The 13,597-nt window shown below is 39.4% G+C and overlaps 1 protein-coding gene across 6 annotated transcripts in view; it reads left to right on the top strand.

The window, feature by feature from the left end:
• The window catches only part of APP (amyloid beta precursor protein), a 285,965-nt gene that overhangs the window by 111,121 nt on the left and 161,247 nt on the right, over window positions 1-13,597 (top strand). For all 6 annotated transcript variants that reach the window (XM_065913687.1, XM_065913685.1, XM_065913682.1 and 3 more), the window contains exons 4-5: window positions 8,381-8,493; window positions 11,983-12,176. In XM_065913687.1, coding sequence (XP_065769759.1) covers window positions 8,381-8,493; window positions 11,983-12,176 — 307 coding nt within the window. The remainder of the gene's footprint in view (window positions 1-8,380; window positions 8,494-11,982; window positions 12,177-13,597) is intronic.

The raw sequence follows: 13,597 nt of genomic DNA, 5'->3' as shown, positions 1-13,597 counted from the left end.
TCTTCAGTGCTCAGTTTTCTTTGTAGCCCAACTCTCACATCCATACATGACTACTGGAAAAACCATAGCTTTGACTAGATAGAACTTTGTTGGCAGAGTAATGTCTCTGCTTTTTAATATGCTGTCTAGGTTGGTGATGACTTTTTTCCCAGTGAGCAAGCATCTTTTAATTTAGGTCCTTAGTTTTTATCTGAAATCCTTTCTCTGTTCCAAGATCCCCTGCAGCACACCACGTGACATTTACTTGCCAGGTCTCATCAGCACTCCATGACGGTCTGTCATACGTTCCTCACTGTTGGCCTTGGCAATTTTGAGGAGTAGTGGTCAGGAATTTTTTTAGGATACTTCTGATGGAATTTTCTTATGCTTCGCCTGGAGTTATGGGTTTCTGGGAGAGAGACCACAAAAATAGAGTGCCTTTTTCATCATATCATATCAAGAGACCTGTGATCAACAAGGTCTGTCATTCACTATTACTGTTGACTTTGATCATATGGCTGGGATAGTGGTTGTCAGGTTCCTCCACTATAAACCTGCTCTTTTCCCCTCACTGTGTACTGAACTCTTCAGAAGAAAGTCACTAGGCATACCCCACAAGGAAGGAATAGAGAATTTTGCTCCACCTCCTGAGGGTCTAGATGATTTTGAATTCTGCACAGGGCCTTTTACCACCCATTTATTTATTCAGTTTTAGTAACTCATAGACATTTTATATTTTGTGTTATAATTTAATACTACTTTATTAATTTATATATATATATATGTAATTGCTCAAGTTGTTCCAGTTTTGGCCTTTGGGAGTTCATTCATTTGGCTTCTGTGCTTATTTGAAATACCCTCTTTTATTGTTTTCTCCACAAGATGCCCCGGACTCATATGTTTTAGGCCCCAATCCTAGAATCCTCTATTTCTCCAAGGGACTCTAGTTCCTTTTTTTGCAAAATAATATTAAAAATAGAGACCTGGGCACTGGGTGTGCTCATTGCTACTAGAACATCTGCTTTTAGGTGCCTCTCAGAGTGAGGCATTATATTTGTGTCGAGTCCAGCTTGTGTGAATATTTCTGTAGCTAACTATCTGTATCTATATTAAGCCTAATATGCATTCATCCTTATGGCTCCAACTCTGATCTGTTACTTCATTGATCTTTCTGGCTCCTCCCCTGGTTTATCTGTAAATTTCACTGACAGGGGCAAGCCTGGTTCTACCACCCACCTTCTATTTACGCAGTTCTTCAATTGTACACTTGCTGAGCAGTACCAGAATTAATTCATGCCTTTGTGAGGTTTTAAAAAGCTGCAAAATAGCTAACAAATGTTTATTTTGTTCCTGTCTTTTTAACCTGTGTCTTCTGCACTCTTCATCATCTTGCATGTTCAGTTACTCAGGCATGTCTGACTCTTTGCAATCCCATGGACTATATAGGATTTTCCAGGCAAGAATACTGAGGTGGGTTGCCATTTCCTCCTCCAGGAGATCTTCCTGACCCTGGGATGAAACCTACCTCTCCTGTGTCTCTTATGTTGGCAGGCTGATTGTTTACCAGTGGGCCACCTGGGAAGCTTTCATGATTATAAGACCATTGTTATTCAGAGCCTGGGTCAAACACTGTTTCTCTCTTACACTCAGCATGCCATTTGTGTCTGTAAGGGAGACTGGGCTCCATTCACTTGAAAAGTCAGAGAGAGGGTTTAGAAGAAACTTGTAGGTTTCACTTCTTTTACCTTTTTGCTCATGCCGATTTTCAGGAATCCCATTGCTAGAATTCTCCCTCACCCTTTCCTTTAACTCCTTAGAGACAAGGAAGGGAGGTTACACCTTGGGCAGAAATCCAAAGACCTGAAATGTTTCTAGCCTAACACCAATTTAATCTTTGTGAATTCATAGAAACACCATTTATTCATTTGAGATGTCTGTCTTGAAGAACGTACATGTGGTTCTGGAAACTTGTTCGATCTGTTCAGTCCCACTGCTATTCAAAACTTTAGTAGAAGACTGGGTTTTGAGAAATTCCGCTCTTGGCTTTAACACCCTGCCCACCTTTCCTCCACGTGCCGGGATTCACAGTCCCTTTGGTTTTAGTTATAGTACTTTTACTCTCTATCGTCTTCCTGGAATCATCTGTCTTTTGTAAAGGAACGTAAAGAAACTGAAAAATACATTTCTGTCTTCAGATTTCATGTTGTGGGAGACTCTGTATTTGCCTGATTAATATTCAGTCCTAATCCTTCCTTTCAAAAAGAATTCCAGATTTTCCTCATTCGTGGAGACCGTGTGCTCAACCAGAATTATTGTTTGCAAACGCCCTCGCAGTTCAGTGTGGTCAGATGACATAGCTCTGGTGGATGGGATGTGGATACTGGGTGGATGTCCTTCCCACGTGAAACAACAGAGCTTTAACAGGGAAAAAAACCAAACAGAAGACCTTTATCCCTTGACCTGTTCCTGCCTGGAACTTGGATATAAACTCTTAAAATTCTGTGGCTATTTCGTGATCACAAAGCATGATGAGAAAAGCCAACACACAGAGGATGCAGTGCAGAACAGAAAGACGTTGCTGAGTCACTCAGTCATCTCCACCTCTTTTGCAACCCAGTGGACTGTAGCCTGCCAGGCTTCTCTGTCCATGAAATTATCCAGCCAAGAGTACTGGAGTGGGTTGCCATGTCCTTCTCCAGGGGATTTTCCTAACCCAGGGATGGAACCTTTCTCTTGCATTGCAGGTGGATTCTTTATCACTGAGCTACCAGGGAAGCCCCAGTGCAGAAATACAGGAATAACCTAGTTTCTGAGAGCATCATAAAACATCTGCAGCAGCTTCAACCTTAACATGAGACTTACAGGAGAGAGAATTCTATCATGACTTTATGCTACTGTTTGTCATGCATTCTTTTGTGTTTACCATGCATTCCATTCTGTGCAATAGAATGCATTTTTAACTGTTTTATATGACTTGCTAGTTAATTTAAGTCTGGTTTTATTGTTCTGTTGACAACATCGTAGATCGCAACATTATTTTATGGTGTAAAAGTGAATCCACTTTTATAAAAGCCAAAGAGAAATTGGCCAAGTAACCCAGTTTGACCAGACTTTAAAAAAACAGTGAGTTGAGTAACCACACTTGGATTGGAGTCCAGAGGTCCAGATTTTCAGGCCAGTTGCACTGCCAACTGGCTCTGTGGGCAAGCCACTTGACCCGGGTTCTTTTCCTCTCATCTGCAAAATGAGGTAATTTGAATAAGACAGTCCTCTCAAAGACCACCTAAGAGCCAGTGGATCGATGCCTGCAGAGTCCCAAATGAATTCGGTGCTGCCGTTTACCTTGCCAAGACTTTTTAGCTAAGAAGCCAAGCAGAGATCTTGTTCCTTAGCTGTGAAAATTCCTTTTCAACTGGAGTGTGTGTAATATAAATTGTAAATGTTTAAAACAAGAAACCAGGTTGTGTGATTACCAGTAAATATGCACAGTTGTATACTGAATTTAACTAATGGGATTGTTTTTGCTGTTTAGTCACTAATTCCTGTCTGACTCTTTTTGCAACTCTATGAACCATAGCCCACCAGGCTCCTCTGTCCATGGGATTTCCCAAGCAATAATACTGGAATGGGTTGCCATTTCCTTCTCCAGGGAATCTTCACGACCCAAGGATCGAACCCATGTTTCCTGCGTTGGCAGGTGAATTCTTCACAACTGAGCAACCAGGGGAAACTACTAGAATTGAATGATGCCAAATTCCTAAAATTGAACATTAACAGAGAGATGATTTCTCACTAGGATACTTAATTTATTGTGGTCTCTTTCACTTGGATTCTGTTCATTTTTTTTAACCTGAGGATCAAACCAAATAAACAAATTTTGTTTTAAAATTAAAAGTACTATGTATTTAACAGATGAGCTTCCCTGGTGAATCAGTGGTAAAGAATCTGCCTGCCAGTGCAGGAGACCCAATTCAATCCCTGGTTCAGGAAATGATCCCTGGAGAAGGAAATGTCTACCCACTCCAGTATTCTTGCCTGGGAAATGCCATGGACAGAGGAGCCTTGCAGGCTACAGCCCCTGGGGTCAGAAAAAGTCAGATATGGCTCAGCGACTAAACAGCAGCAAATAAATGGGTACCTGATGTATGCCACAGGGAACTCAGCTTAGTGCTCTGTGATGACCTAAAGGTGTGCGACGGGGGTGGGGGGTAGTGGGGCGCAGTAGGAGGAAGACTCTTGAGGGCGAGGATATATGTATACATAGAACTAATGCACATTGTTATAGAAAGTAACAGAGCATTATAAAGTGATTATTCTCCAATTTAAAAACATATAGAAATAAAATGCAAAAGATAAATAAAAGTAAAAGTGTGCATGGTTCTGTGTGGAAACTCCAGGAATATACTATCAGATTTTTTTTTCTTTTTAATTAAAAAGCTTTTTCTTAGAGCAATTTTACATTCTCTGCCCAACTGAGTGACCACTACAGTTTCCACATAGCCCCTGTGGCATCATAGTTGGGTTTTTTTTTTTTTTTTTTTTTTTGGTATCATAGGTTTTTAAGAATAATGTTTTTAGAATTAAAAAGAGAGAAAAGGTAAACCGTATTAAACTAAACCAGATTCTGAGAAAGGTTTTGTTATATTTTTAGCACTTCTCTTTCATTCCTTATTAAAGAAATTTTAACAGATTTTTGTGGTTTAATTGCTTAACATTTCCAATGTGTAACATTCTAGTACGTGCCATCAGTTTTGAAAGTAATATGAACAAGACTGTAAAATCCAGTCTTTGATGAATTTTATTCTAATGTTACAGTACAATGAGTTTTCTATTTTGCCATTAGTCCCGAGGGCCTATTAAATAGCCAGTATTAATCCTTTAAAAAAGCAATCTCATTTGAGGGACATACATTTCTTGGCTATGTGCAATATTAGAAACCTAAGGGCATCTTCACACAATGAAATGAAATGTCATTTTCCAAATAAAAAATACAAATCAAATATCCTTTTATTAAATTAATGTCATATGTATCCTTTTGATGAACACTAGATTTTACCAAGGTAAATATCTTCCGGTGACTTTGACTTTGCATTAAAATCTACTCCTTAGCAGATTGGCCTCAGGTCAAGTAATAAAGGACACTTTTTCGTTCGGCAGCTGTTATCCAGTTTATGCCTCAAGAACTATTTTAGGACAAAGTTGCGAGTATCCGATATCTTTTCCTGATTGTCTCATGAACTGATTTAGTAGCTTTGGCCCAGGCATTGAATCTTCCCAGATAACTACTTGTAAAAAAATAGAAAAACATTGCTTAGTAATTCTGATGTTTGTAAATATGGTAGTGCGTGTGTGTGTGTGTGTGTGTGTGTGTGTTAGTTGCCTAGTTCAGTTCAGTCGCTCAGTCGTGTCCGACTCTTCGCGATCCCATGAACCACAGCACACCAGGCCTCCCTCTCCGTCACCAACTCCCAGAGTCCACTCAAACCCATGTCCATTGAGTTGCTCAGTCATGTCCAATTCTTTGCAACCCCATGGACCATAACCTGCAAGCTTCCTCTGTCCCTGGGATTTCCCAGGCAAGAATACTAGAGTTGGATAGCCTTTCCCTTCTCCAGGGCATTTCCCCAACCCAGGGATTGAACCTGGTCTCTTGCATTGCAGGCAAATTCTTTATCATCTGAGCCGCCAGGGAAACCCAGATGTATATGGTAGTATGGCTTGACAGTGCAGAGCTAGTAAATTAGGCAGGCATCTTCAGGCCACTGTCAATTCTGGCCTCCTGTGGCCTTGAAAATGGGATGTCTCGGGTATAAAGTATTCTTGCAATGTTTGATTGCCTGCCCTGAGAAACCATGAAGAGTCCACTTGGAGAAAGATGTGTTGGTTTTTGATGAGGTTATTTTTGTTTCCCATTCGCCCAACTCATCTTTTTTTTTCATCTGTTTTATTTGTTGTTTTATAGTATTCCATGTAAAAGCAAAAGAAAAATGTGACATCATTTGCTTTATTATGTCATTTCTTTGCTTATAATTTACATCTTGATGTTTGTCTCTGGGGCTTGGTTATAGCCTTCTCAGGGTAGGTGCGTTACATGTGTTTCTGGGAAAGTGTTAGTCACTCACTTGTGTCCCACTCTAGGGATCCATCACAGCTGTCGTGGGGCTGAATTGCAGTGATGCACATGGAAAGCCAGCCATTCATGGACTCAAAGTTTCCTTCCTCACCAAGTAGCACCCACATGAAGCCCTTGGGGGCACCATGTCTCATAATTCTTGCATTCTTTGTGACCCACAATGCAATGCTGTGGACACCATCAATTGTTTCAGAGATTTGAGGAATAATAAGGCTCTTTATCCCCTGTGATTTGCTTAGACTTTTACCTAAGTATTATTTATTAAAATAAATACTTAAATTTCATGAGGCATCGTGCATGTTTGAACTAGAGACAGACTAAAATGCATTTTTAGAAAGAGAGTTTTAAGGAATCCTTTTGTTTAAAGGGTTTGAAAAGTTGCTTATTTTCCCCCCTTCTTAGAACCTTTATCTCTTTGTGTATCATTTGAGAAAATTTCATGTAACATACTATGAAATTTAAAAAATGGTTCTTGTCTTTGCTGACGTGTGGACAACTTATATTCCTTGCTTCTTTGTAGTTGGTTTTAATCTGTTCTTGCATGTCTTGCTTGAAGGATCATGGTACCTTTCTCAGTGGTTTCCTTGCTTACTCATCATCTTATGACAGTAGTCCATCTTTCACTTGATTAAAGAGTTTATCGTTTGGAAATCAAACGAGCATGACATTGCTGTTTAAAATGTCTTGTGGCCTGTCTTGCATCCAAAATGATTTAAAACCTTAGACTCTAAAACTAGAGTCCACCATATTTCTCCAGGCTTTTATTTATTTCTGGATATTTTTCCCTACCTACCTTATGTTCCAGCTATAGTGGACTTCTGCCTCTTCTACAGATATGGTTTGTCCTTTTTTCTTTCTTTGAACAGAAGGTTTCCTTTTGCCATCTGTCCATCCATACATCCATACATCCATCCAGTATGGTCCTGTTTGCTACAACTAGACCATGGATTGGTAGTAGAATATTAAACAAGATAGATACTGTCTTAACGCGTTCATTCCTACATGGCCCATTCCTGTTCATCCATTTTAGGCTCATTTCTACTGTTATTTCTACTTTGAGATCATCCCTGTATCCCCAAGCAGATGTGTTCACTATGTTGATCCATCACTTTATCTCTGTTATAGCACTTAATTTCTTCATTCACCAAGACATTTATTGCCTACTCTGTGCAGAATCTATACTGAAATTGGGGATACTAGTGAACAAAGCAAATAGAAATTAAGCCCACAGCTTACACAGTATGTTATAATTATCCAGCTTAAATATTTATGAGAATGTGAATTCTTATAGGACTTCAGGTAATATCTTTATACCTGAAGTACCAGCAGTACTAGAAATAATTTGCATGATATACAATTAAAAAAAAAACTATAGCAAAAGTCTAAGGAACAGTTTTCATAATTTAATTGAATTAAACTCTATGAAAACTATCTGTATTTGGGCTTCCCAGATGGCATTAGTGGTAAACAACCCACCTGCCAGTGCAGAAGATGTAAGAGATTTGGATTCATTCCTGGGTGGGGAAGATCCCCTGGAGGAGGGCATGGCAGCCCACTCCAGTATTCTTGCCTGGAGAATCCCCATGGACAGAGGAGCCTGGTGGGCTACAGTCCACGGGGTCACAAATGTATTATGTATGCTGTTTGCTGTTTTAGTCACTAAGTCATGCCCAACTCTTTGCGACCCCGTGAACTGGAGCCCACCAGGCTCTTCTGTCCATGGGATTCTCCAGGTAAGAACACTGGAGTGGGTTGCCATTTCCTTCTCCAGTATTATGCATATAAACATACAATACACATATGTGTATATATAGATTTTATTTAGAAAGTCGAAAAATGCTAACTTTTCTGTTAGTTTCAGATTAATATGTCCAAGAAAGAGGTGTGGACGATTATTTATTTTGATTCTTCTCCAATGATCGCCTTGGCGAAGTCAATCTGTAATTTTTTAACCCTAGTTGCAGTTAAGTGGCAGGTTTTTGTATGATTAATTCACAGAGATTCACGTTCAATAAATTAAAATTTCACTTTAAACACATAGAAAGTTTTTAACCATCAAGGTAAAGTGACAAGGAATTTGGCTGTTTATGGCAGCAGGACTCAAAATTCTAAAGATACTTCTCCTTCCTGGTTTGACTACTTCATCATTCTAAAAGCAGCGTAACATCTCTGAAGTTCTTTTAGCCTGTCTTTCCTTGATACCATCACCGGGATAAGATCCCTGGGATGCGGATGGAAATGATGTGAAGCTGTTTTCTTTGTTTGCAGTTGGTGAGTTTGTGAGCGATGCCCTCCTCGTTCCTGACAAGTGCAAATTCTTACACCAGGAGAGAATGGATGTCTGTGAAACCCACCTTCACTGGCACACCGTGGCCAAAGAGGTACCAACCCTTTCATCTTCCTCCTTGTTAAGTGATAGTCTCCTAGGTCTGATGCACAGTGACACTGTAGGGGGTGTTTGGAGGCAACAGCTGTCTGTTGATAAATGTAGCTTTTTTTTTAATTATACATTAAAAATAGAAATCTTCATGAATATTTTAAGAGGCTATCTTGAGACAACAGCTGTGTTGATCAATAAGTTATTATTATTATTTTTAAAAGCTATCCATGAGTATTTTATGTTTAGTTAGATTTGTTATGCTATGTCATATGTTATAAATTAGAAACTATAAGTTTATACTCTCTAAAAACCTTAAAATATATCTTTAAAAAAATTTTTGTATTTATGTCTTGTTTTCATTTGACATGTGCCAAGTTTTTTTGTGTGTGTGTGCCATGTTTTTATAGTTTTAACTTTTTTCTCTGTTATTCATTGGGGAATACAGTGGTAGAGGAGGAAGTAGCTTGTCCAGTACTGACATGAAAGGTGCAGTTAGATCTGAGTTTTGCGACCAATTTTGTGTTCAGCGAGCCACGCTGCCACCATCATTTCTCCATAGTGAGTAAGTCTGTGGCACCAGTTCTGACTTTTACTAACCCCCTGCTTTTAGCAAAGCCAATAAGACATAAAGCAGTTAGCATAAAATGTCACTTTTTGATATTATTGCCTTTAAAACTGCTTTGTCCCTTTATTATGAAGTTTTTCTGATAAATTTGTATAATTTTTTTTTCTTTGTAATGAAATCAGTCTCCCAGAATTAGGCTCCTTGGTTTAGCTCAGTGATCCTTGAGTGAGGTCAGTTTCGCTCTGCATCCCTTCCCAAGGACGTGAGCCAGCGCCTGGAGATTGTATTGGTTGTCACAGTTTTTTTGGGACAAGGGGTGATACCACTGGCATTTGGTGGCCAGGGGCCAGAATGTTCTGCTAAGCATTCTTCAGTGAACAGGACAAGTGTCCTTTTCCCTCTAGAATGATCTGGCCCAAAATGTCAATGGTACTGAGGTTGAGAAACCCTGATCTAGCTCCACTTAGCCATTGCATCATAGCCTTAAAGCTGTTAGGCAAAAAACACCACATAAGATTGAGCATTAATTTTGCCTTTTACAAAGTAATATGTTGTGCAACATTGTCTTTATATAAAAATGTTTCAGAGATAATTGATATTAAGAAAACAACCTAGATGATTTAAAGCCCAGTACCCATCTGATTGGGCTTCCCAGGTGGCTGGCTCAGTGGTAAAGTATCTGTCTGCCAATGCAGGAGATGCGGGTTCGATCCTTGGGTCAGGAAGATCCCCTGGAAGTAGGAAATGGCAACCCTCTCCAGTATTCTTGCCTGGAAAATTCCATGGACAGAGGAGCCTGGCGGGCTACAGTCCATGGGGGTGTAAAGAGTCAGACATGACTTAGCAGCTCAGCACCCACACACACACACACCTGACTACCTCATTTTTCATTTCTTATTGAGTTTAAAAATTTTTTTTTGCTACTGAGAAACAAAATAAGTCTAATTCCTATGAGGTCAAAGTACACTCTATAAAATTTCATTGTTTACTTATGTGTGTTGAATTATTAATCTTTCCTCTGTCACCACTGGGTGCTTTCAAAGCTTTATGTTGATTTTGGTTTGTGGGAATTGACTACGCCAAAGCCTTTGACTGTGTGGATCACAATAAGCTGTGGAAAATTCTGAAAGAGATGGGCATACCAGACCACCTGACCTGCCTCTTGAGAAACCTGTATGCAGGTCAGGAAGCAACAGTTAGAACTGGACATGGAACAACACACTGGTTCCAAGTAGGAAAAGGAGTACATCAAGGCTGTATATTGTCACCCTGCTTATTTAACTTACATGCAGAGTACATCATGAGAAACGCTGGGCTGGAAGAAGCACAAGCTGGAATCAAGATTGCTGGGAGAAATATGCATAACCTCAGATATGCAGATAACACCACCCTTATGGCAGATAGTGACGAGGAACTAAAAAGCCTCTTGATGAAAGTGAAAGAGGAGAGTGAAAAAGTTGGCTTAAAGCTCAACATTCAGAAAATTAAGATCATGGCATCTGGTCCCATCACTTCATGGCAAATAGATGGGGAAACAGTGGAAACAGTGTCAGACTTTATTTTTGGGGGGACTCCAAAATCACTGCAGATGGTGATTGCAGCCATGAAATTAAAAGACGCCTACTCCTTGGAAGGAAATTTATGACCAACCCAGATAGCATATTAAAAAGCAGAGACATTACTTTGCCAACAAAGGTCTGTCTAGTCAAGGCTATGGTTTTTCCAGTGGTTGTGTATGGATGTGAGAGTTGGACTGTGAAGAAAGCTGAGCACCGAAAAATTGATGCTTTTGAACTGTGGTGTTGGAGAAGACTCTTGAGAGTCCCTTGGACTGCAAGGAGATCCAACCAGTCCATCCTAAAGGTGATCACTCCTGGGTGTTCATTGGAAGGACTGATGCTGAAGCTGAAACTCCAATACTTTGGCCACCTCATGGGAAGAATTGACTCATTGAAAAAGACCTGATGCTGGGAGGGATTGGGGGCAGGAGGAGAAGGGGATGACAGAGGATGAGATGGTTTGATGGAATCACCAACTCGATGGACATGAGTTTGAGTAAACTCCGGAAGCTGGTGATGGACAGGGAGGCCTGGCGTGCTGCAATTCATGGGGTCACAAAGAGTCGGACACGACTGAGCGACTGAACTGAACTGAACAAATCCCAGGAAAACGACAGGATTTGAAGGAGAAATCTTTAATGACTTTAAGTTCTGATTCATAGCAGAGGATAATTTCTTCTTTTCCCAAGGCTTTTACTTTGGAAGTGAGCCAGGAGAGTTGCAGTTTCTAGAATGATATAGATCCAAGTGAGAGTACCTTCCATCCATAAAGGAAGTGGAAGTGAGTTGGGGGAATATATATGTGGAACCATCACTACTTCCTGATATGCTAACGGGACTGGAAAGAATTGATTCTCTGATAACTGTTCACTGTGGAGGCTTCTACGTCTTAGCTCCCAATTTTTTTCTACTCCTATTGTTTTTGTTCATTTCTATAGTATAACAACATCTTATTGTTTATTTTCTAAGTCATTTGCGACCCTATGAACTGTACTCCACCAGGCTCCTCTGTTCATAGCATTCTCCAAGGCAAGAAAACTGAAGTGGGTAACTTTTCCCTTCTCCAGAGGATCTTCCTGACCCAGGGATTGAACCCATGTCTCCTGCATTGCAGACAGATTCTATGCTGTTGATCCACCAGGGAAGCCCCATAACAACGTATCTCTATTAAATAAGTATCAAAAGTTAAAAATTAAGGGTACCAAAGTCACTTGTGCTAAAGAAACTACTGCAAATCCACTCAAAAAGCAAATGATTCTTTCCACCGTAATATTGGTCTCAATATGCTGGTCTTGCTATAATTGGATTTTCTTAAAATGAAGCACATTTACTCCAGCACTTGCTGTTTTCTCCTTACTTTTTGTAGACCTGTAGTGAGAAGAGTACCAACTTGCATGACTATGGCATGTTGCTGCCCTGTGGAATTGACAAGTTCAGAGGGGTGGAATTCGTATGTTGCCCACTGGCCGAGGAAAGTGACAATGTTGACTCAGCAGATGCAGAGGAAGATGACTCAGACGTCTGGTGGGGTGGAGCAGACACAGACTATGCAGATGGGAGGTAAGGTGACCTTTGCGTTTCGTCTCTCTTAGGTGCCAGAACATCTAACATGTAGTTTTGTTTCTGCTATAAATGTATGTCTTTCTATTTCTTATTTATATGATCTCTCCCCCTCCCATTGAAGTTTGCTTTTATGGAATAAAATCTAAGCATGAAGTTCTGTTCTGGTTATAGCCTACCGTTTAATTTTAGTATATTTAATCATCCATCACTGAATTAATTGTAACTATTTTATTTTACCCTCAGAAGTTGGAATCAAAATTCCACTGGTATTATAATAGGTCACTGGTAGTTCTGCAGAGACTTGAGATCTGGATGAATGACATGGCCATCTGTTTTGGTCTGTAGTTTAGAAATTTGGGGAGGGGATTTGGGGATTATTTCATCAGTCATTGGCTAAATCTGAATTTTTGTTAAGAAGGATTTTGTTTCTGTTTGCGTGGGTTTTTGTTTTTGTGGGTTTTTTGCCTTTGTCATCTTGTCCTTTATAAATGAGGTCAGAGGCAATCATAAATGTTTGCTAAAGTTCTTTAACTGACTTTGGTTTCTGTGATTATTAATAAATATATTTTCACCTCATTTTCTTTGGAATCTAAATCCCATAATTTATAGATTTTTATTTTTATTTGAAGGCATCATTTGTATTCAGATCATAAAATTATAAAATCTAAATCTTTGGGTTAGAAAAGCCATCTGATTTAGTCACATCCCCAAAAGTGATGATGATGTAACACTTCACTTTTTCCTGCAGTACTTTCTCAGATGTTCCCAAATGTTACAAATTCCCAAGTAGAATATTAAATATGACTTGTAGGGCTTATAGTAATTAATGTAAAGTTTTCTGACTTTTATGTAATTAAGCACAGGTTTTTTAATAATATATTTTAGAATTTTTTTAGTTTTTTTTTTTGATTGGAGGATAATTGCTTTACAGAATTTTGTTGTTTTAAAATAGTTTTACAAAAATACATATCTATTTTACAGATATATAAGAATCTATGTACACTGAGGATCCCTAATTGTCATTTTTATCAGTTAATAATGCAGGCTTCTCTTTGGTGTGTTACCAATTGTTACCATAACTCTCTTCTTATTAGTTAAGCTTTCTTGTGTTCCCTCTTTTACGTGATTTAGAAAAATTGAGTTCAGTGTAGCAGAACAAGCAAATTCTAAACCACAGGAGAAAGAAAGAAAGGAAAAGTGAGCTGTATGCTTACAGTATTTCTTTATGTTTCTAAGAGATGTAAGTTAAACAGTATGAACTCCTGCTCCCGGGGCAGGAAACATCAGTGAGAACCGGGCTTGTCAGTGGGAAAGCTTCTGAGCGTTGCATTCTAGCCCATGGTTGGCTCTCTCCGCTGTGTTCCATGTGCCGGGTATAGAAATGTCCATTGGTTTGGATTTCATTGCTACTTTGTCTA

This window comes from Muntiacus reevesi, chromosome 21, assembly GCF_963930625.1.
Source record: "Muntiacus reevesi chromosome 21, mMunRee1.1, whole genome shotgun sequence".
In the NCBI taxonomy this organism is placed as follows: domain Eukaryota; kingdom Metazoa; phylum Chordata; class Mammalia; order Artiodactyla; family Cervidae; genus Muntiacus; species Muntiacus reevesi.
Note: the sequence above shows the minus strand (reverse complement) of the source record. Positions and strands in the feature narration are given on the sequence as shown.